Here is a 19,689-nt window from a genome sequence, read left to right on the forward strand (position 1 = left end):
TTAGAAGAAATAACTCTAGGTCCTTCTAATAATTTGGGTGAGGTACTTTGGGGCCATAAATATAATATTTTTTTCATAAAGGTATAATAAGACAAAAGCCCAACAACCATGAGAATCATTGTTTTGCACACTAACCTGAACCGGAAGATTCTTATATAATAAAATAAGCACACAATTTTTGGTTATTGAGTAAAAGAAAATGTTTCTTAGATAATAAAATAACCACAACATTTTTTGTTGCTGAGCAGAGGAACCAGTTGCTTGTTTAATCCAAGATAGCTAATTGAACATTTTCAGCATAATTTAGGTGTGTTTCCTGTAACAGACAACATCTGGATTAAATTTGACCAAAGGGGATAACATCTTTTGACCTAATAGGCCCAGACATACTTTTAACATTCCAAGTTACATTTTTATTTTTAATTGGATTTCTTTTAACTGAGCCAGATTCTTTTTCATGGTGAACAACACTATTTCCTTTCTGTTTGTGAACTTCACAGAAGCCACAATGTTAGTTTTGCCACAATGTTAAATGTGTTACTCAATAAAACCCTTGCTAAAAACGGATGTTTGAGGTGGTGAATCTCAAAGACTGAACATCGGGAGTACAGATGGTGTTTCTTATAGGTTGCTTAGTACATGCCTCATATATTTTCTTCAATCCTTAGTGGGGGGCAGGGGAGGCGGCAGCAGAATCTTTGAGCCCATCTGCTGCTTAGGTTCTGCAGCTCTTCTTCCACTAAACCCCCTCTCCCCTCCGTGATCTCCTTCAGAAGTACGCGTCAAGAGACTGTTAAAATGGCAAAGGTTATAGTATGTTAAAGACCACGTTATATTGCATACATCGAAACTCTAGACACAAAGATTTCTGGTTTGGTTTTATACAACCAAACAGTAAAGCCCTTAATATCGGCATGTGAAGGGCAAGTCTATGAACATTCTGATTTTAGAAGGTACCTTTTCCTAGATTGTGTATTTTACCACATGGCCTATTTGCTTTATAAAAAGAAATGCACATACACCCCATTGAACTGGACCCGAAGGTGTCTCGTTTCCTCAGGAGACCAATATTAGCTATCTAGATTGGCATCACAGTCTTCACAGCTGCTGCACATATTTGGAATTACCGTGACCTAACAAATCATTGCAATGCTATCCATGTGACAGTACCTTTAAGAAGATGAGCGCTACTAGAAAATGTCTGTTGTATTTAAGCCTGCATTTCAACAGTGGGTGTCTATGGGTCACTGTCAGCAGTTTATTCAGCAAATGTTGGTCATATAATTAGAGTGTTATTGTTGAAGTGTTTCATTTACCAAAGGTTACATTTCATCCAATTGTCGGTAGTGCAATATACGATTATCAAAAAGACACTTTCATGTTAATTGAAATAGGTGTCCAGAGTAAGCCTTTGATGCTGTTTCCAGCCAGCTGTGTATGGCAAACTCATTATTGCATGCACATCACCTGTTGTACATCAGCTGGATGTAACGGAAAACGAAAAATACAAAATATTATCATAGCCAATGAAAGTTATTTACATCAGATAGGCTGTCTTTTTTGGCTTTTTTCCAAGGGCTTTGACATCTCATTTTCCTGTAAAAAAAAGTTTCAGGACTTGAGGCAAAGATATACTATTGTACTATTCACAAATTTGAATATGAACATTTCCAAAGAATAGGGCCTTGTTATGGGATTTTGGTGAGTCATAAATATCTAGCAAACAGTTTAGATTCTTGATCATTTGTTAAATATGTTTATTTTTTAAAAATATATTTATTTTAAACCAAGGCAGGGTGACAACAGTACAGCGAAAACAAGATATACAAAAACAGAACCATGAAAACCCCTCCAATCCCCCAATTGCCTCCTCCATAGCCATTAGTCTGGGAGCGCTTCCTCCTTGTGTTTTTCCCCCTTTCAGGAGGCGTCTTGGTCTCTCAGGGCCCACCGGATATTGGTGGGCTTGTAGGTCAATGCGGGAAATCTTTGGTCATACTCCAAGACGGGGGCCCAAATGTTCTAGAAACGATGGAGAATTCCGGCTCTTGCCGCTGTGACCTTCTCCGCAATTAGTATGTCCCATATCTTCCCCCATCATTGGGATATAGCAGGGCCATCCGAGTCTTTCCAAAAGTGGGCAATCACTATTTTTCCCGCCAGAAGGCATTGGGTTAGTAGTTTAGCTCTGTTTCCGGAGCTCAGGTTCGATGGGGAGAGTCGTTTGAGTGATTTGTTCGATGGTGGCTAGACATAGTTTCCAAAATGGTTGAATCTTCGGGCATACCCACCACATGTGGAAGAAAGAGCCCGGCTGGCCACACCCTCTCCAGCAGGAATAGTCGAGGGAATGGTTCATGTGGTGGAGCCTGAGAGGGGAGTAGTACCACCACAGCAACATTTTGTACATGCATTCATTGTTGGTGACACAGGCAGATGGCATGTGTGTTTGAGACCAGATGTCCACCCAGGTGTGGTCCTCAACCGGGTGTCCCAAGTCAGACTGCCATTGAGTCCTACAGCAGGTTTTTGAAGCCAGGAAGTCCCCCAGGAATCACCTGTATAGGGTGGAAATCTTTCCTCGGACTGGGAGGTCTTTGAGGGTTAGTTTGAGGGCAGTGAGAGGGCGTGTAGCTGCTGGAAGATTTTGAGGGTGGGATCACCAGTGGAGTAGTTGAATGTATGTGAATCTGTCTCTTTCTTGGAGTCGAAACCTTTCCTTACATTGTTCAAAGGTGCAGGGTCGGTCTCCCTCGAATAGCTGGTCCAAAGTTTCGAGGCCTCCCGCTATCCAGTTCTGGAAGTTATGGGGGTTTGCAACGGGCGAGAAGGTTGGGTTGTGAAAGATCGGAGATAGGAGGCTCAGTCCTCTCGGGATTCCCTTATGTTTCAGCGCCCAGTCCCAGGAGTTCATAGTGTGCTTGGTCGCCAAGAGGAGTCCCTGCCACCGTTCTCTGAGAGCGGGCGGGATGTGTGCGAGAAACCGCAGGGGGAGCGGAAGCCGCGATTGTTCTAGTTCCACCAATATGGGGCAGACGGTGGTTATTTGCCACGCGCGAATGTGCGCCAGTTGCGCTGCCACCCTGTATGCTTGCAGGTCAGGGACCCCCAGTCCACCTAAGCTTGCATCGCCTAGCATTGACTTCTGAGGGATTATGGCCTTCTTACCCCTCCAGATAAACCCAAGCATTCTTCTCTGCAGGTCGCGAAGAGCGGGTGCTGGGATTCCCACTGGAAGGGACGAGCAGGTGTACAGGAACCTTGGGAGCAAGTTCATCTTGCAGGCTGTTATTGGTCACATCGATGAGACTTCCTGAGTTGCCCAGCATTTCAAATCGCCCTCCAATTCCTTGAAGAGCCGGGGGAAGTTGACCTGATATGTGTCTTACCGGTTTGCGGGAACCTGGACCCCTAGATAGGGAATGGCTTTCTTCTTCCATGGAATTGTACACATCAGGATCAGTGCTTCTCGTTCCTCTGGAGAGAGACCTACGCCCAGGGCCACCGATTTGCTGAAGTTGATGGAGAAGCCAGTGACCTCCCCATAGCTGGTTATTTCAGATAGGGCGTGCTGTAAAGAAGAGCGGGCCTCCGAGACCATGAGCAACGTGTAGGATGATCTTGTGCTGGGATGGGCCAACCTGGGAGCCCTTGATGCCGCTATTCAGTCTAATCTTTTGAGTGAAAGGTTCCATAATAAGTGCGAAGAGCAGTGGGGATAGCGGGCAGCCTTGCATGGTTCCGCAGGTTAGGAAGATCGGGGCAGAGAGTGCGCCATTGATCCTGAGGAGCATCGTTTGGGCCAAATCCAAAGGCCTCCAGGGTCAAGCTCATAAAAGACCAGTCTACTTTGTCAAACGTCTTGGTGGCGTCTAGGGCCATCAACACCAGCCCCTGGGATCTCCGAGCGGCCAGGTCAACCAAGTTCAGGGCTCTGCGGATGTTATCGCCTGCTGCTCTGTTCAGAATAAAGCATGTCTGGTCCGAGTGGATTATGTCGGGTAGGATGCGTGCTAGGCGGTTAGCGAGAATCTTGGAGTATAGGTTGGCGTCAATGTTGAGCAGAGCTATTGGCCTGTAGGAGGCTGGGTCTCTCGGGTCCTTCCCTGGTTTGGGTAGAAGGATGGTGGTGGATTCCTGCATTGAGCGGGATCACCGACTCTGTCTCCCCAAAGGAGTTAAAGTGCACCACCAGGGGGGGGGGCCAGCTGAGGTTTGAAGATTTTATAGAACCTAGCAGAAAATCCTTTGGGGCGAGGGGCCCGGGATTTGAGGGACTTGATGGCCTCCTCGACCTCCTCACCTGAGATTGGGGCCTCCAGGCTCTCCCTAGTTACATTGTGTAGTCGGGGGGGGCTGCTTCCCGCAGGTATTCTTTTTGTTTATTCTGGTCTCGCGGGGGCGCAGTCATGACCTGGGCCAGGTGGTCTGCCGCTAGCTGTTGTTTTTTCTGTTCCGCCTATTGGATCACCCCCTGTGGATCTCGGAGGCCGATGATGGTGTTACTATGTTTTGCCTTAGCCAGTTTAGCTACGAGCAGCTAGTTCGCCTTGTTGTTCTTCACATAATAGAACTGTTTGGCTTTAAGCATAAGCTGTGCGGTGTGTTCGGCGTAGTGAGCCTCTAGCTTTTTCCTGGCGGTACGGATCGCTCGCTGAGTCTTGGGGGACCAGCCTTTTCTCTTGTGAGTTTCCTCCACTGTCTTGAGTTCTTCCTCAAGGACCTGGCGAGCCTGTCATCTGTTACAGTCAATTGTCACCCCCTGTGCGATTAGCTCTCCCCTGATCACCGCTTTCAGGGCCTCCCAAGTGTTTGTGGGGGAGGTGTCTTCGACTGGGTTTTCTCTGAGAAAGTTTTTAATCGCTATCGCGATCTTGTCCCTTAGCGGCATGTCATTAAGAATAGGGTCGTATAGCGTCCATCTGGGCGGGGAGTTAGGCTTAGGCACATATGTGCGGATCTCCATGATTACTGGGGAGTGGTCAGACAGAATCCGCGAGCCAATAGGTAAGCAGCTGGGAGGATGTCAGGAGGAGGTCGATCCTTGAAAAGTTTCGGTGGACGTAGGAGTAGAAAGAGTAGGCCTTCTCGGAAGGGTGGAACACCCGCCACGAGTCCACCACTTCCAGAGATCTGAACAGGCGTAGGAGGCTGAGCGCCTGAGTAAAGTTTCCAGGGGTGGGGGGGTGAGATTTATCTGATGTGGGGTCTGGAACTCCATTAAAATCTCCCCCAATTATGACTCTGCCTTCCATAAAGCGAGAGAGGGAGGACCCCAGAATGTCGTAGAACGCTGCTTGCCCTGAATTTGGGGCATATACCGAGGCAAAGGTGTATACTTCTCTTAGAAATAGGCATGGTCAGCTTCAGATAGTGGGGGCGACCCCCAGTAGCACAGGGGTCCAACGACTAGAGTTAGAGACACCCGGGATGCCTTAGGGAGGGGGTTCAATATTAGAGGAGAGTGAGGGACGGCCGAAAGGTGATGACCTAAGAGCAGGCTAGGTCAGCTTCCGTTAGTGGGGGCTACCCCCAGTAACACAGGGGTCCAATGACCAGGGTTACATTTGACTGCCACAAATCGGCCTTCCGGGCATCTTTTTGTTTCCAGAACCTGGGGGTTTATGCCTTTCCTAAAGAGAATTGCTATGCCTCCTTTTTTAGAGCCCCCTGAGGTACAAAGCTGAAGAGGGTAAAGTCTGGAGTGAAACCGCCCAAAGTCCGCCGTAATTAGGTGGGTCTCCTGAATTAGAGCCACCGCTGCTTCCTCGTCCTGAAGCTTTTATAGAATCGATTTTCGCTTAGCAGGGGAATTTAGTCCATTAACGTTGAGGGTGAGGAATTTCAGGGTTTGATGCTCCTGAGCCGGGTCTATCTCCGCTACCACATCTGGGAAGGAGAGGTCAGGAGGGTGTGGGTTAACCGCCATCTCGAGGATAAGCTTTTAATGCGTTTCGCTTGCACTTGGGATTTTAACACGCGCCCCCAACGGGGGGCCGTAACTTTAACTAGTAGGGGTGCCGATGTTATGGGTTCGCCATTCCCCTGGCCAACAGGGCCAAGCGTATAGGTAAGAGTTATGTGGGATTCCAAGGACTCGTAGGTACCTTGGAAAGGGCATGGGCCATGGGTGGGGCCCGCAGCTTTGGTCAAATTTGTTCGTAAACTGGGTCTAGGTTGCTAAAGTTCCTCTGAGGTGACGCCCAGAAGTTAGTGAGAGCGCAAGTCAAGGCTCCGCTGGTTATGGTCCCGTCCCCAGCTACCGTCTCCTGCTACTCCGTAGCACCTTCGACCAGGAGGCTCGCCTAGACTTCGGGAGGGTAACAGTCCCTGGGTCCATAGTGTCGGCTGATCTTGGCGATGTGGCTTCTTCAGGCGAGGAAGGGTGCAAGATTTTATTGGCGTCCTCCAGGTGGCTAATTCTGCGTAGAGTGCCATTATATGAGATCTGTAGGGCGGTTGGGAATATCCATCGGTAGCGAATTTGATGCTCCTGAAGAAAGAGAGTCAGAGGACGGAGAGATTTTCTCTTCTGGAGGGTGAGAAGGGAGAGGTCCTGGTAGATCTGGAGGGGTGAGGCCTGGAAAGAGAGCTCGTCTTGTGACCGGCTGATTGCTGAAATTGCCTCCTTTGTGGTGAAAAAATGCACTCTGTTTATGACATCAGGAGGGAGGTCTGAGTCCACTCCTCGAGGTGGGCGCAACCTATAGGTTTGATCCAGAAGGAGTTGAGGTTTGTCCAGTTGCGGGAGCAGGGATTGAAAAAAGTCCCCCACATATTCCGCCAGGTTCTTGTCCTGAACGGAGGCTGGAATCCCTCGAATTCGGAGATTGTTGCACCGAGCCCGATTTTCCAGATCTTCTTGTTTAAACTTGAGGATTTCACATTTGTCTTGCAAGGTCCTGAATGAACGCTGGATTTCCCCTAAAGTGGTTGTATGGTCCTGGGAGCAGTCGTCAATCTCTACCAGTCTTTGTTACATCTCAGTCACTCTTTGATCGGTGCGCTCTAGCTTGGTGGTAAGATCCGTCATGCAGGATCTAAATTCAGACTTGATGTCGGCCATAAAGGGCTGAATGTCCTCTTTGGTGGTAAGGGCTTCTCTATCTTCACGGGTTTTCTGTGGAGTAAGCTTGGGGGGGGTTGTGTCTCTTTCCTTTGTCAGTTGACGTAAACATGGAGGCGATATCCGGATTCTCCCCAGCTTTTGGTTGCTTTGCCATTGCACCAGATTTGGGGGTGGGGGGATAAGCAGACCGGGGGTCTCTCAGGGGTGTGGAGTGGGGAAGGCTTTTGACTGAGGCCCGAGAGAACAAGTTGTTGGAGTGCGAGTCCTGGTTCCTTGATTAGTGCTTGTGGGGGTAGGCATTTCCGTGGATTGAGGGCACTCAAGGCAGTGAGATTGAGAAGCTGTCCCTGGCTCCTCGGTGCTAGGTGTGGAGGAGAGGAGCAAAGGAGTGGGCAGGTGCGACCCAGGAGGGATGCTAACCCAAAAGGGAGAGCGGATCAGACTCAGTCACCCTCACCACTGAAGCGTGTTCGTGGAGAAGTGGCTAGGCCTCCCACCTACCGCTAATCTATACGCCGTAAGGCTTCCAGGTGCGAGATTCAAGCAATAGGGGATTCTAGCAGTTCACCTCTTGATGATCCAGTTGGCTATTTCTCCTTGGATGGGGAGGGTGCCAAGAAAATTCCAAGCATAGTGGCGGTGGATTGCACGAAGGGGGTTGTTATGGGCCGGGGCACCCCAGGATGTAGATGTGGCTTCTGGGGTCTTCGGGCCACTCCGGGGGCCTGTAGGTGTGGGGGGGGGGCAGCTGCTCCAAGGTGTGGTGGTGTTGTGCCCTTGCGAGCCCCAGGCTGCTGGAGAGGCGCGGGCCCCCCCAAGGGGGCTGACATGGGCCGGGGTGCCCCCGAATTCAGATGTAGCTTCAGGAGCCTCAGGGGACTCCAAGCCGCTTCGGGGGACTGTAGAGGAGTGGGGGGGCACAGCTGCTCTTCGGTATTGTGGCATCGCGTCCTGGCGAGACCCGGGCCATTGTAGAGACGTTTGGTGGTGCTGTTGGAGTATATTTTGCACTCCCCCTCTGGGCTGACTGGAATGCTGGAGGCAGCCGAGCACTCACCATACGCGGGCGCACCCAGGTCCGCCCCTCCTCCTGAGTCCAAGGATCCGTGGGCCGGAGCAGAGGGCGCTTCCCGCTCAGTGTAGCCAGGAGCTTCACAGGCCCCGAGCGGGGTCCGCAGAGGAGGGCTGGTGGTGCGGGGAGCGCCCAACCGCCAGCAGTATGTGGCGTTGTGCCCTCTTGAGCCCCGGGCTGCTGTAGACACGCGGGGGGATGCGGCTGGAAGTGTATCTTGTACTCCCCCTCCGCCCGGGCGGGCCGAGCACTCATCAGCTGCGAGGTCCGACCCAGAGTGGGTCATTTCTCCCTCCCCACTCGGCGGACCCCTCTGACGGGGGCCAAGTGCTTCCCGGTCTGCGTCCCCTCCCGAACTGGAGCTCCGCGGGCCGGAGCGGAGGGCGCCACCCGCCCTGCAGGGCCTGGAGCTTCAAAAGCATCAACCGGGGTCCTCAATGAAGGGCTGGTGAGATCGGGAGCGCCCAGCCGGCAGAGACCCTCCGTCTGAGCACCACTACGCTCGGTCTCTGTCAAAGCCCAACAGTGTGGTGTTGCAGTGTCGCTTCTCCGGCCCGGTCGCCATCTTGAAAGCTACGAGCGCCGGCGTTGCCAAACTTTATCTGTTCCGTTCCAAGGTCCTGGCTCGCGTTATAAGCTTAGATTTGCGCCCCAGGTACCCCAGGTGTTCCACTTGCAGGAACCATCGATTCACGTTCTCAGGGCAGCGGGAACATTACTTGTTTTAATGCAAGGTGTGGGCTTCGCATGGAGGCCACGCCCCCCCTTTAATCTCCGTTTTGAAACAATGGTTGATTCGCAGCCTCTGAGCTTTGTTCGTTGAAATCGGTTCCTTCACAAAACCGATCTTGTCAAAAACTGTTTATGGAAAGCAACAAAGGAGATATCGTGGAGAAAATTAAAAAATGTTTAATACCCACATATCCATCGAGCCATCCCACAATGGTAAACACATGTTTAAGGTTTAACCATCAAGCCTTAACAAAAATACACACAGATCAGATCACTCTGTCACCATACCGCCCTCCACTAATGAAAGGCATCACAATGAGGGGAGAAAAAGAAGGCATCCAGTTAAGTTATTGGCCCAAATACCAACATGACATGAAATAAACAAACAACCACAATATATAAAGCCGTCTAATTTCTCTGGACCAAAGGCTGTGGTGAGCAACATCCCAGTCAAGTACCTGAACCCCCTGCATCCCCTACACATCCCCGAACCCGTCCCCAAGCTATATTTTGTAGATTACAGCACTATGATCTGGTAGGATTTCCCCTAATGTACCACCGTCAGTCTGGCAGGGCATGATATTGAGGCCTGATGTCCTTCTGCGCTATCTCCCCACTGCCCTCCAACCGATCACACCATCTACCTAGTGAACGTCTACTCAGTTCTAGAAAGATCAGAAACCTTTCACCCTAATGCTTAAATTCCTTCTTGACAATTGCCACCTTCAACCTGCATTTCCTAGAATGAGGGGCAGAGAGAACTGACATTATAGTCCTATCAGAGTCATGACCATTAGCAAACCTCTTTCTCCATTGGTGAAACACTTTATGTGCCTCAAAAGCGGGTACCTAGGCACCAAGGGGAAGCTCCCTGCTCAGGAAATCTTCTGTGAAAACTGGGGTGGGGAGCCGTTCTAAACCTTGGATAGTTTATCATCCTTGGGAGGGAAAGGATATGTTGAGGGGTTGTATTGTAATTGTTGAGGAATGTGTCCAGCTAAAATATATTTGAAATGCGATATACATACAGTGCTGTTACTTGTAGTTACACTTAGTTACTCTGGTCCTCCATGATAGCACTTTTTGAGTACTAAATAATGACTGTGAAGATGGACTATTACTAAGCAAATGATAACTACTGAGTGTAAACTACATTTTAACACTCAATGCAAAGGCTAAACTGCTTCTGGGGCAGTGGAAGAACTTCACCAGAGCATCATCTTATGTTTCTCTTGTTTCCTTTTGCAGGCAGCATTTGGACCTTTCCACACTTCACCTCCTACTATGATGAATGCAACAATATCCTGTACATCGTGACATTCTCAAGTCTGATCATCCAGTATGCCTTTATCTTCATGCTGCTGATCTTCACAATATGTAACTTTATGCTTCTTTTCCTTCCTCTATCAGTGTGTCTGCTGAAGGGATTTAATTGCATAACAGTTCAAAAAGTTTTTTTTTTGGAATGCTGAATGTTGTTGAATGAATGATCACATGACTTGACTTATGGGCAAGAATAGTACCTTTTAAGGATGAATGCCTCTTAAGGATTAAGACTTAAACATTGTATTCTCTCCTACTCTTACACCTGGTATACAGCTGAGTGGGGTCCACAAACAGGCTGTACACAAACCCAAGCAAAATCAGGTTTTATTGGACTCAAAAGGTCCCCACTTGCATCAAACTCTAAACATAAAGTCCCGTTCAAAATGCCCAATAGTGCAGTCGTTTTCATATCAAATTCACAATTGTTCCCAGACCCTTCCGACAACTCAGCCTCTTGAGGTACTCTCTGTGGGTCTCCACCTGTTTTTCTCTAGTGGATGGTTGGATGCAACTACTCTGGTCCTCCATGTAGCCCCTGTATTCATAGCTGTGTCTCTGACATGAACTATAGGTATCATTGAAGTGTTTTTTCACGTTTTAGACGGAACCAACTGGGATTGACTTTTTTCAATTTCCGCAAATGAGTTTGATTGAGGGCTGCCACCGCCTTTTCTTAGGGTCGGGAATGCTACTTTCTCCACAACGTCTACTCGTGCTCCTTTCCTGCTCCCCCTTGGTACTATGTTGTTTTCTCATTCTTGACTCACTATGAGCACATGACTCATAATGGGTGGAGGTCAATGTCTCTACCCTTCCCATACCTTGCCCAAATGTGCCTTATCATTCCTTCCTGAGATTGCTAACTATAACATCTCGGTAGTCTGCTATAGTTTCTCATTCCTCTTCACTCCAAACACCTCCTGATGTTCAACTCTAACCTCCTTCTCTGCCTTCTGTCTCCAACCAGCCACAACTGATGTAGAACTTCTTTCTCTTCTCCAACCAAACACCACCTGTTCTTTTACTCCAGTCTCCTCCTCTCTATTCTTCCCACCTCATTTGTAACCTCCTAGTCTTTTCACTCTTACTCTAAACTCCTGCCTCACTCTCCATCTTGCTGCAGACTCTTTTCAACAGCTCCTACTTCAAATGGAATAGGACAAAAGGTCTGAATAAAAATTACCAACCCCACCAAAAAACCGAAAACACACGCCACGAAAAGTTCTAACTACCAAAAGTTCTAACTTTTCGTGGTGTGTTTAGGTGTTTTGGTGGGGTCGGTATGAAAAAAAAAGAAAAAAGGCAGTGGGGGACTGGGGGAAGGTGCCCCCGCAACTACCCGCTCACTACAGTGAGCGGGGGACACCCCCAAGCTCTCCCAACAGAAAAGGAAAAATAAAATAAAAACAGGGGCTGCAGGGGTGCCCCCCGCAACATCCCGCTCACTATACTCTACGGTTTCCCATGCAAACATGTTGCGGGGGAAACCCCTGCATGTTCGCATGGGAAATGTACGACCATTTTGTGTTTGTGCATTTCCCATGCAAACATTTCCGTCGCAGGAATGCAGATACCTTCAAATACCCATGCAGCCTGATTGAGCGTCTGATCTAATATAGCCATGTAACTCATCCTCTTTCGTTGGACTTCCTGTGTGACCCTGCACCTTTGGAGTGAATGGGCATACTCTTGTTATAGTTTTCTTTTAATTAATCCACCTGTGCTTGATTTGGGTTTCTGGGTCTGGAGCTCTTTTTTTGTTTCAATAGAGAGCATGTTGTCAAACTATGCAGCAGTGTTATACACAGGTGAGCAAAGTAAAAGCATTTTTTTAATTTGGGGCCATTTTCCCCCTGAGCTCCATTGCTCATTCTGCCAGGAAATAAACATGGCAACATCGTGTCAAATTGGCTTGCTATGCAAGTGCTGTAGGAAAATGGGTTGTGCATCTGATTTCTGTGTGGACTCGCTGTACAAGTGCTGCTGCCTGGGAGGCAGGACATTTTCTTTACAATGTTTTTCATTGTTCTGGAGCTCCACTCTCTTAAAGGTGCATGGTCTAAGATTTCCTGTACTTTGTGAATGTATAAAGACCAGGGTCCTCCTCACAGGTTGAGCAGAGCAGTAAAAATGAGGCGGTAACGCTGTTACCGCTGCATTACCGCACCGTCCAATCCCGAGTTTTGTCGAAAAGATGGAGATTTACCTCCAGCCCGTTTTCGGTGCTATTACCGCAGCACTAATAGCGCTGCGGTAATAGCGCCCAGCATGCCCCATTGGGTCCAATGGACCCAATGGATATGGGAACTTAACGCCCCCCCTGCAACCCCACACCCCACCCACAACTCAGGATCTGGCGCTAATAGCACCGGACCAAGTTGCGTTGATGCAACTTGCGTTGAGCAGTATTCCGGCAGATTTACCACCGGGATACGGCCCAACTTGTGATGACTCCCTTAAAGGAGCAGTATCCCTAGATTGACACATGTGATGGTCTTCTGCCTTGGGCCAGGGTCTAAGTGGTGGTGACCAGGCGATCCTACCATACCATCCCCAGCCCATCATTCACAAACTTGAGAGGGATCCGCTCCCCTTAGTCACCACACTAGATGCCCCCACTGTTAGACAGGTGACTTCTCACACTTTCATTTCCAACCTTGGTACCCATCTACAGCAAAGTAGTGTTTGCTTTTCTTATCGGTGCTGGCTCGTCCATAATGGGCGATAGGGCACCGATGTGCTGCCCATTAAGTAGGAGCCAGCCAAAACAAAATCAGTGAATTGTGGTTTCCCTTTCCATTTTGCAGATCGCCCATGCCCAATGGGCCATGTAAGTTGGCAGTGTTTTGCTTCCCCAGCTTTGCAACAGCCATTAGGAAAGCAGGCTGGGTAACCTCAGTGCCAACTGTGCATAGTGGCGCTTCTTTGTGTGTGAGGATTACATTCTTTTCATATCATAGGGATAATTGGGCAAACTTAATTCAAATTGATGACCATTAGGGATATATCAAGTCATTTGCTTTAATTCCAATCAGGATTAGTGATCACGGCATATAATTGTCTCAAGAATGAGAGACTCTAGAAGGATTAGGTGAAGTGTATCGGAATTGAAACATATATATAGGAAACACTTTTGTAATGTATTTTATAGGTTATGAGGATCACAATACATGGTCTAAATTAGATATAATGGTCATTAAGGTAATTTTGATCAAATACACTAGCATTGAGTGACTCTGTTACACGTGGCGGTGTCAGTGCACAGCTCCACTAAAATTAATAATTGATGTAAATTGAAGGTGCAAGATATAATGTGGTTTTGGTGCTGATATTTGTGGACAATATGAGCAATACAAGCAATAACAAGTTTCGAACGGAGTGATACTCAATTCTACTTATTGTGTTTTTTTCTCTCTCTCTTTCCAACCCAAATCCAAATATGCTTTTTTTTCTTTTTTTTTTACAACTTTATTTATAACCGGTTACAGCAAGGTACATGAATACCATATATGAAGACAGGTAGCTATGTTAAATTGATTGGGTCAGACTGTACCTTGTCTCCTATGCCTCCCGCCAGCTCAGTTCCCGGGGATTTTCCTTGTCTTAGCAGCCCCGCCGGCAATGGGATGGGAAGGCCTCTATGTTTGTAAAAAGCGCCTCGCCAGCTGCGGTTGGAATGTTAGTGCTGGGAACTGGCTATTGTATTCCAGGCTCGGGGCCCAGCAATCTGTAAAGCGGTGTAGTGCTCCTTCTTTTGCCGCTGTGACTTTTTTTGGCCACTAGGATTTCTCCCAGACCTTTATCCACCATAAGGGCACGAGCGGGCCTTCCTGTGTTTTCCATTTGCGGGCCAGAGTTATCTTGGCTGCCAAAAGTAGCTGAGTGAGTAGTTTGGCGCTGCAGCCCGCTTTTGGGCAGCACTCCGGCCATGCCGCTCCCAGCAGCATCACCTCTGGGTTCATGGTCAATTTACAAGGGATTATAGCTTCAATAGATTGTAGGACCTCCTCCCAGAAAGCCAGCACCTTTGGGCGCACCCACCACATATGGAAGAAGGTCCCGTGGACGCCACACTGCCTCCAACAGTTCGGGTCCAGGGCCCTCTGAAAATGGTGCAGACGCTCCGGGGGTAGTACCATCGGTGGAGGAGTTTGAGTGCACATTCCTTGTTGGTTATGCATCTGGAGGTGGAGTTGATTCTAGTCCAAATGTCCAACCATCCCATCCACATTACTTGTGGTGTACGGTGTACCCCATCGATCCTGCGTCTCGCCGACCCTCTATAATGTATTCACCAAGCCCCTCTTTGACGATCTGGACCATTTGGGTATCGCCTACATTAATTATGCAGACAATACTCCTCCTACCTCTTACCGGAGATTATGCTAGGGACCTGGCTTTGGTGAATAGAATTTATGGCATCGTTCAGGCATGGATGGCCACCCATGGACTCTGCCTGAACGATGATAAAACAGAGCTCATCATCCTGTGCACCACTGCCAACTTGACGAAATTAAGTCCGGATTACGCATACTTCACCATTGACGCCAATGCTATCAAAGTAGCCAATGAGGTGAAGACCCTAGGCTTCTACTTAGATGTCACTCTAAATTTGACAAAACAAGTAAATTCCCTGGCATCTCCTTCTGCATATACGTGCAAACTAATCAGACCAGGCAAACAATTTCTCTCCACTAACAGCTGTCTAATTCTCTCCAGAGCTCTCATACTCTCCAAATTGGATTATTGTAACGCCCTGTACATTGGTGCGAGCAAACACATCATCCAAAAAATACAGGTACTTCAGAATAACGCACTGAGAGCAGCACTAAATATAACAAGAAAGGAACATATTTCCTCCACCAGGAGACAACACAAATGGTTATCAACCTTTGATAAAATTTGTCTCAATGTGGCCACCCGTATCCACAAATGCCTAAATAATAAAGCACCGCCATACTTAACGGACAGGATTACCAGAAAAACATCCCATAGACCTACCAGATTAGCCAATTCCAACTGTCTCCCTGAACCACGTTTTAAAATGTCCACCATTGGGGGATCCAGTTTCCCAGTCAAGGCAACACAACTGTGGAACTCATTACCCCCTCCTTTAAGAGAAGACCACATTTTACTAAATTCTGACAGAACATGAGCAACTGGTTGAAAGAGACCGACAAGTAAATTGCCACGCCGCAGTGGCCTATCAGTGCGCAGTTGCTAGTTTAGACATTTCTCTGTACCTGATGTGATGCACCTAGCGGCTTTTCTGCTCATTCTCATTCTGTATTTTTGACTCTTATGAACAATGTATATAGTGAGCTTTGTAAATAGTCCTTCATGTAAATGTATATGTTTTATCTGAGCCTTTATGTACTTCTTTTGCCCATATGTAACCAAGCTGAACGTATTCTTATGACTTGCGGCCTGATACCCTCGCGTCTGGCGCGCACTACAAATAAAACAAACCAACAAACCCATGTTTGATTGTCTATGGGGTGCCCTAAATCAGCTTCCCAAGGGGACAAATATGTAGGTTTAGCTGTCAGCATGTCGGCTTGCAATAATTTATAGAGCTTGGTGATCAGCCCCTGGCACGGGCCCTCCTTTACAGTGTGTTCTAGAGAGTGTAGATCCCTCGTGACCCCCTAACAGCTGGTTGCGAGATCCAGTGCCGGATCTGGGCATAGGTAAATCTCTCTGTTTCTGCTAGGCGGAAGCGGCTCTGCAGTACTCGAAGGAGAGTGGGGTGCCATTCTGGAATAGTTGCGAGAGAGTTTGAAGTCTCCCCTGGACCCAACCACTAAAGTTTGCTGTGTCCATGCCAGGAGAAAAGTCTGGGTTCTGGAGGACTGGCGAAAGGGGACCCAAACCCTTGGGGAGCCTATTCTTTAGGAGTGCCAACGCCCAAGTGTTCAAGGTGGTTCTGGTGGAGGATAAAATTGTCGGCCATAGGAGGCGCGCCATGTCCGATATGTGCAGCAGGGAGTTTAGCGGTGGGAGGAGGGAATTTTTGCTTGTTCAATGCGTGTCCATTTTCGGGGGTTTGCATGCTCAACCCAGGCGGTGGGGTTTGTTAGTTGTGCCGCTATGTAGTAGTTATAAAGATTGGGTAGCACTATTCCTCAACATTTGGCCGCTCCTGTCATTACTTTTAGCAGGATCCTTGCTCTGCTCCCTTTCCAGACGAATTTCAATAGTTGCTTCTGTAGCTGCATAAGGGGTTGTTTGGGGAGTTGAACAGGTATGGTCGAGGATGGGTACAGGAATCTGGGCAAAAGGTTCATTTTACATGCTGTGACTCTGCCCAGCAGGGAGATTTCTTGGCCCTCCCATCTCTTCAAGTCGGCCTCCAGTTCCTTAAAGAGGTGGGGAAAGTTTGCTGCGTATAGCTGCTTTGGGTCCGCGACAATGTGTACCCCTAGGTAAGATGAGGATGTGGTGCTCCATTTCAGCGGGCATGTTGCTTGGAGGTTCGTTATAAGCTCCTCGGTCATGTTCACCCCCAGCGCCTCTGACTTGGTATAGTTGACCGTGAAGCCTGCCACCTGTTCAAATTCTTCCAGTTCGGCTAGGGTCGCAGGGAGGGAGGTTTGGCTTTTGGTAAGGGAGAGCATCACATTGTCTGCGTATAATGATAACTTGAAGTGTTCCCCCTTCAGATCCATCCCTGTTATATTGTCCTTCAAACGGATTCTCTGTGCGAAAGGCTCCATCACAAGGTCAAAGATCAGTGGGGAGAGCAGGCAGCCCTGTCTCGTTCTGCCCGAGAGTAAGATCGGGGCTGAAAGCTTTTGGTTCATCCTTAGGGATGTTTTTCGGGCTTGGTAGTTGGCCAGTAGCATCCTGCAAAACTTTGTGCCAAACTGGAAGGCTTCCAGGGTGAGCCGCATGAAGGCCCAGTCGACCCGGTCAAATGCTTTTGTGCCATTTAAGGTTAATACCGCTAGTTCCTGCTGGTCTTGGGAGGCCACTTCGATGAGGTCGAGGGCCTGTTGAATGTTGTCCCCTGTGCTTCTCCCCCTAATGCATCCCGTCTGGTCCGGAACTATGATGGTTGGCAGCACCGTCGCCAGTCTGTTCGCCATCACCGTGTACTAGATGCTTGCATCTGCTTTGAGTAGGGAGATGGGCCTGTATGAGGAGCACTCCTTTGGGTCTTTTACAGGTTTTAGGAGCATAATCGTGGTGGACTCTTGCATAGATGGAGTTATAGTGTCTGTATCACGGAACGAATTGAAGAGTTCTGTCATTGGGCTAAGAAGGAAAGGTCGGAAGAGTTTGAAGAATTTGGGCGGGAAGCCATCAGGGCCTGGTGCGCTTGGTTTTAGGGCTTTGATAACTGCTTCGACCTCTTCAGCTGTGATTGGGAGATCTAGGGCATACCCATCCGCTACTGACATGTGGAGGAGATTGGCTTGTGTTATGAATTGCTCCTGTTGGATAACGACCGAGGGGAGGCAGTCAATGTGTTGGTGAGATGGGTTGTTGCTAGCTGCAGCTTTGCCTCGTCCCCGTACAGGGTTGCACCCTCGGGGTCTCTTAGGGCTGTAATGTGATTTTGCCATTGTACTTTTGCCAGTTTACCGAACAAAAACGTGCTGGCTTTGTTGCCGTTTGCGTAATAGCTTTGCTTTGTTCTGATCAGGGCCTTTGCATACCGCAATAGCAAAGCCCTACGGAACAGCCTGATCAATGCAGAAATACGTACACCTAATACACATCCAACATCAGGACATTCAGAGGGACACAACCATGTCTCAACTGTCAACAATGTGAAAACATAATAACAGGGAACACCATTACACATCCACACTCTGGCAAAGCCATCATGTTGAAACATTCTTGCACATGCGACTCTAAGAATGTGGTATACGCATTGAAATGCCCATGTGGATATTATTATGTTGAGATCACCACAAGGAAAGCAAAAATCCACCTGACGGAGCACAAATGAAACATAAGGACAAAGAATCCCAAATCACCAGTAGCAATGGACTTCTCTGAAGCACGGCGCACAATTGCCCAACTAAAATGCGTGATTCTGGAAACGGTTACACTGGGGAGCCGAGGGGGTTACCTCAACAGAAAATTGCTCCAACCTGAGGTACTTTGGATAGACCTTCTAGATTACATTCAACCAAGAGGAATGAATTGTGAATCAGACCTTATGTACGTATTTCTGCATTGATCAGGCTGTTCCGTAGGGCTTTGCTATTGTGGAATGCAAAGGTGGTTGGTTCTGTGAACAAGGGTTGTAGAATTTGATCCATCTGAGGCATAAGCCAGTTCTTTTTGAGGATCCCCTTGTTAGGCAGAAACCTGTGCAGTTCCCTTAGGGACCACTGCAAAAGATTTAAGACTACAGGTGTTTGGCAGTAAACCCACTTGGTAGCAGTCTGTACCACACAGATTCACTTGGTAGCTGTGGCTGAGCAGTCAGACTTCCCTCAAGAAGAGTTAGGCAGTATATAGAGTATACACAATAGGTACAGAGATACAGTAGCACAAGCAAACACTGACCAGAGCTTTGGTGTAAAAGTATAGTTATTTATTTAAAGACACACTTGTAAATTACACTAGCACAAAGAGGTAAATAATTCAGCACACAGTCACTATTATATATATACAACCCTAATTACTTATTTAGACAAGTCTTAATGAGAAACACCACTTATTTTCAGACAGAGGTGTGCGATTAACATAAGATGGCACTCTAATAAGTTATTAAAAAGGGAGGGGAAAAGGCAGAGTTATGGAAGCACACAAATTTCAATACTTTTTGAAGAACCACAGTAAGGCAGGATAGGCAGAGTTCTACTGGAGAGCAAGGAAGTCAATCGCAAGGCCCACTCTTGGAGAGAGCAAGCAGAAGGGGTCCAGGTTCACACAGTGGGGGTATGCCCAAAGAGTCTTGTAGATAGTTTGCACACAAAGAATGAAATTAAAGTCAGGAAAAGTTAGCTAGGTTGTCCCAGGCCAGCCCAGGTTAGAAAGTCGAGGCTTTACTGTCACCCCGAACGATCTGTCGCAAGGGAAGCCAGATGGGACACAGTACCTTAAGTGGGAAGGAAGCTCCAGCTGGGGCAGTTGTTCCTGGCAGCGGGTGCAAGTCGGTGTTTCGTCCAGAGGAAGAGGAGGTCTCGATGTGGAGGAAAGATGAAGGTCGTTGCACTGCCAGGGAAGAAATCAGCCGTGGAGTTCTTCGGTTGAAAGGTACTACCCTTCTATTCGCGGTAATGGTAAACCGTGGTATTCCGGTTGCCGGGGTGCTTGGCACGGGCAAGGCGGCCACGAGATGCTCCAGGAAGGCAAAACTGGTTATCCCCACCAGTCAAAGGAAGAAGACTCTCCGGACTGGAGATCTCCTCTGTCGACGGGAAAAGTGGTGAGACGGTTCAGCAGGGCTCCACCGGTGGTGTCGTCGTTGCAGGTCGGCTCAGCTTCTCCCTCCTCGGATTCTTAGGTCCTGTGGCGACTTCTGAAGTTC

General features: G+C 48.2%; 1 protein-coding gene across 1 annotated transcript in view; it reads left to right on the forward strand.

Moving 5' to 3' along the window:
* LOC138565982 (transmembrane protein 272-like) overlaps positions 1–19,689 on the forward strand; it is a 2,717,663-nt gene that overhangs the window by 2,055,476 nt on the left and 642,498 nt on the right. The window contains exon 6 of the mRNA XM_069643065.1: positions 10,122–10,250. Within this exon, the coding sequence (XP_069499166.1) occupies positions 10,122–10,250 (129 nt within the window). The remainder of the gene's footprint in view (positions 1–10,121; positions 10,251–19,689) is intronic.

Source organism: Ambystoma mexicanum, chromosome 2p, assembly GCF_040938575.1.
Source record: "Ambystoma mexicanum isolate Mex_15411 chromosome 2p, UKY_AmexF1_1, whole genome shotgun sequence".
Lineage (NCBI taxonomy): Eukaryota > Metazoa > Chordata > Amphibia > Caudata > Ambystomatidae > Ambystoma > Ambystoma mexicanum.